This window comes from Notolepis coatsorum (genome assembly GCF_963971535.1).
Source record: "Notolepis coatsorum genome assembly, chromosome: 3".
NCBI lineage: Eukaryota > Metazoa > Chordata > Actinopteri > Aulopiformes > Paralepididae > Notolepis > Notolepis coatsorum.
Window position 1 is genome coordinate 39874098 of NC_140167.1, and position 4797 is coordinate 39878894.

A 4797-nucleotide genomic window follows, 5' to 3' on the forward strand; every position below is an offset into this window, starting at 1 on the left:
TGGCACGCGGCTGGATTTATTTTGTTGTTGCTTAGATCTACATTTCTAAAGTTTATATATATTTTTTATTAAATATACCATATTTATTAGTTAGTGATAGGAATTTTAGAAATTTAAATATTATCCACGAGAAGTAATTTCAGATTAATTCCCTATCACCATGCCATTATCGATTTGCTATAGCCTACAGCATATTAGTGCATTTTGTGTGTAGGCCTACAAGGCCTATAGCCTATAAAATATAGTATGTATTTTAATATATATATTTTTTTTTAGTGCATGTCTTTAGCTGCATTTAAACCAAGGAAATCAATTGCGATTGAGAAGTGCATGCACTATAATTTTACATTATAAGGTTATATACAGAGCTGAGTTTATGATTAATTATTAATTATTAATTAATGACAATGATTGTGATTTTGACCATAACTATCAAATTATTTGATTATTTTGCGCAGGTCTGAGGAGCAGCACCTGAATTGTAATAATCAAGTGGGTTCTTTTCTATAAGCCGATAAACAAATAACACATGTAAGACAAATGTAATGCTTTTGTTTTATTGGAAACTAATTAAAATGACTCTAAAGAAAACTTTACCTCTTAGTTTCCATCGCAGGAAGTTGCTATAAATTTTCATCTTAACAAAATATCATAAATTAAGCAAATGGACAGTCCAGTTAAGTGTTCCGTTGAGTTAAGAGTTCCAGGAGGGGGGGCTGGTTGTTTTTCTCATGGGCCGGAGGTCAGAATACCTCCAATAAGTGGCTATAGGATAGGTTAAGCGCATAAAAGAATTTCGTTATAGTTCTAACCAAATTTAATGACAGACAAGTCAGTCTAGTTATAAGGTACCATAGTGTTATTTCATATATGTCGTCAATCTGATACTGCAATCAGTCTTTTGGGAGATACAGCCTTTAAGACCCAAGATCCACAAGACTGGATGTTAGCGGTCCCAACAACGAGTCTTGGAGTTGGTGCGGGTGTCCGTGCATTCCGTGCACCGACTGTGCGGCACCCAGGCCCGTCATAGGGTAAGAAGAGGCGCCGGGGTGACTCATATTTCCCTGGAGCAAAAGCACAGAGTTCTGATCGGGGCTTTGCGGTGGAGAGAACTCGTCCTCCGAGCTGGACATGAGCGACTTGCCGCCGTCGAGGGGAGACAGTTGGTTCTGTTTGTTGTTACCGGCGTTGTTGTTTTCACTGTTCTCCCTGGCGAGGGAAAACACAGAAAAAATAGGTAAACATTAAAAATATCTCCATAGGTTAGGTAGCTATAGGCTAACACTGATGATCTGCATGAAACATTCGAAAATGAACGGGGCATAAAGCAGCACAAAAGAGTCATCTGACAATAATAATAACGAGCACTGGCCTATACTTCTGGAATAGGAAATAAAAAGAAGATGTTTTTTCACCATCTGCACTTTTATGTGGCTTGCTTTTTTATTGGCTATATGATGGACGTTTTAGAAACATTTGAACAAGAACTTATTCACATCAGAGTCACCTAATTATTCCAGGGCCTTCGTGGAAATGTGTTGGTTTTATTTGTATTTACTAATTTAACTGACAGGCCATTTATCCATGTGGGTCTACAACATTATGGCCCTATAGTTGTTGCGGTTGAATTGATGCAACGTCTATGAACATGTGAAGTCATGGGCATTGTTTACATACTTTGAAGCTGTATGTTTTCCCCTCATAGTTGATGATGCAGGTTGGGCCTTAGTTATCGGGTATATTATATTCCCTATAAATTGATTTGAACTGAACGTCAATAATAGGCTTTAATGTCACCGAAAGCAGTAGTCTATTGCGGATGGATATACATCTGTAATGAATACGTTTAATTTTCGATTCGATGTCATTTGACATTTGTCACGTGCATGTCATTCATATAACGTTTCTGTTGTCTTTTTTTTTTTTTTTTTTTTTTTTTTTTTTACCAGACATACCTTTCTTTCGCCTCTGCAGCTCTGTCTCTCTGGCGTCTGTTTTTGAACCAGTTGCTGACCTGCGTGGTGGTCAGTCCCGTGGCCTCGGCTAGCTCTCTTTTTTCCCGTGGAGACGGATAGGGGTTGTGCGTGTACCACTCTCTCAGAACACCCCTGGACTTCTCCTTAAAGCAGTAGCTCGTCTCCTCGCCGTCCCATATCGTGCGGGGCAGGGGGAATTTCCGCCGCACTCTATACTTCCCTACAGCTCCGAGTGGCCGGCCGCGTAATTTCTCCGCCTCCACGTAGTGCGCTTTGAGCCACAGCTGTTGGAGCTTCGGGTGGTTGTGCGGCGAGAACTGGTGACTCTCGAGGATCTTGTAGAGCTCTCTGAAGTTTCCCCGGTGGAAGGCCACCACCGCCTTGGCTTTGAGAACGCTTTCGTTCTTGTGGAGGTGGTCACACGCGGGCAGAGACCAGAGAAAGCGACCGAGCCTCTCCAGGTTCCCTCCTTGTTGCAGCACCTCGCAGACGCAGGCCACTTGCTCCTGAGTAAACCCGAACGACGGTAATATAGACATGATGTCTGATCGCGCTCCGCCGCCCGCCGCTGGTATCCAAAATGATGCCGCGGTGGGTTTCTTGTATCTTCGCTGGTTTGTTGTGTTCCGGAATACACTGCAACTCGTCCGTGCAATATCCACTCCACCCCTGATGCGCACGGGAGATTCGGATGTTGATTGTTGGGACAATTTGTTCCTGTTGGAGATATGTCAGGCTTAAAGGGAGCCTGTGCGATTCGTTGATTGGCTCTCCTTCTGCCCTATACCCTGGCAGCCGAGCAGAACTGAGTTTGCAGCTCCGTTTCCTCCCTGGAGGGAGTACGTCAGGGGCTGAAATCGGAGCGCTCCCACCCCCAATCCCCCTCCTCCGTTAGCTGAGGGGGCAGAGGAACACACCTAAATGCTAATCAATTATTACAGACCTCTTAAAGGCTTTTTAACATGCTCTGAATATAACCTAAGAGCATGCATGCTCTATTCCAGATTTCAGATGCGAGGGTCCAACAGTTTATTGCATCTCCATACATTATCAATTACGCCTACTATTATTAGGTAACGCCCACCACATTAATCGCATGCAGATTGTAGGCTACTATAGGTGTGTATGCCTCGCGTTCATATAGTCTATTAATTATCAAGTAGTTTATTTTACGAGGTGATATAATTTAATAACTTCCTATGATAGTTACACGAACCACTACCTGTGAGCAACCTATACCTGCCAAAAGTGCTTTGGGCCATAATAGACATTTATCAGCCTGCGTGTGTGTGTGTGCGTGCGTGTGTGTGTGCGTGTGTGTGTGTGTGTGTGTGTGTGTGTGTGTGTGTGTGCGTGCGTGTGCGTGTGTGTGTGTCTCTCTCTCTCTCGCACGCGTGCGTGCGTTATGTGATAACTTGATAATGGCTCATTTAACATTTCAGAAAACATCTTGAGAAAGCATCATAACCTGAACTATACAGCCTAAACACTATAGGTCTGTATAGATCAAGCATAACACCGCTGGGTGAGAAAAAAATCAACCGTCACCATTATTGCCATTACATTGCCTGGTTGAATAGTCGTGTAATGTGCCATATATTTTTCAGTGATGGATTGAGTCAACTTATACATTTTATTAATTTCTTAGCGGCTCCATGGTGAAAGGCAATTAACATAATTGTGCTGTGTCTATGTGACAATTAAGTTACACACGGAGGCCTATATATTAATCACACTCTGATGGAGGCCTATATTATATATAATAAACAAAACGTGTATATCAGTTAGGCATATATAACTTGGCTGTTTTTTTGTTGTTTCGTGTTTCCCCCATCATTTAATCAATTTAACATCTTTTGAAGACAACCCTGCATTTATATTTCAAGGAACTCGCGGCTTAGATGGGCACCATACTGTCTCCAGTGTTTTGTGTGGGGGTGAAACACTAAACCAATCCATTAGTAAATGAGTTCTGTGTGTCACTGCTTCTTGGTCGCCGAGTTGTTGTTTTGAGGGACATATCACATTTCCTTATCTTCGCTAGGATTTGCAACTTGATTCCCATGCAATATGTTAAGGAGTATATAGCTTAGGCCTAGAAAATATTATTTATTGCAACTTCCTCCAAAGCGTTTTGAAACGCTGGCCTAAAGGCTAAAGGCTATTTACTAGGACTATATGATGTTCATGAGCGTTGCATGTTGTCATGTGTTGTTTTTGTGCCATAAGACACCTGTGGGGGGGAACGGGACTCCTCATTGAGCTGGAATGAGAGGCAGCCTTGGACAGCTCCATAATTAAAATTAAAATTATATGTATATATATTCTTTTCACCTAGAATAGGCAAAATTAATATAATAGCATAGGGTGTCGTTCTGACTGGCTGTGTCTTTTATTAAGATATTATTTTGATGTATGAGGATATAGCCTGTAATTTAGTGGCTCTTAAGTTTATGTGTATATAGGACACGAGAACACGTTTATAACGTGGCTGTTCAATCGTGTTTTACTTCATTGTTTTCACGTATGGCTCTTCATATGATGCATAAAAACCAGCAAACAACACATGGCCTTGTGATATGGAGCATATTTTGCATGCCATTTTCTCTCGAGGAACATTTTTACATTCAAGTCGGCCTATCATCACGATAGGCTATTTGTTAAAGATCAACTGTTATATTGCACCAAGACTAGAGTATCCTAAATAAACGTCTGTGGCTGAATGGTTAATATGCGGAGCGTCGTGCGTAATATTAGCAGAAAAGTCATAAGAATGCTCTAGAATTTCGATTTTCTGAAATACTGCTGATTCTATTAA

The 4797-nt window shown here is 41.4% G+C and overlaps 1 protein-coding gene across 1 annotated transcript; it reads right to left on the reverse strand.

Annotated features, from left to right (window-relative positions):
- Nucleotides 1-550: 550 nt before the first annotated feature.
- Nucleotides 551-2695, reverse strand: LOC311224762 (homeobox protein six1b). Its single transcript, XM_084309866.1, has 2 exons — nt 1959-2695; nt 551-1212 (listed from the first exon to the last, which is right to left on the reverse strand). Exons 1-2 carry the CDS (start codon nt 2516-2518, stop codon nt 918-920), a joined length of 855 nt encoding a protein of 284 aa, XP_084165992.1. The 5' UTR covers nt 2519-2695; the 3' UTR covers nt 551-917.
- Nucleotides 2696-4797: the final 2102 nt, after the last annotated feature.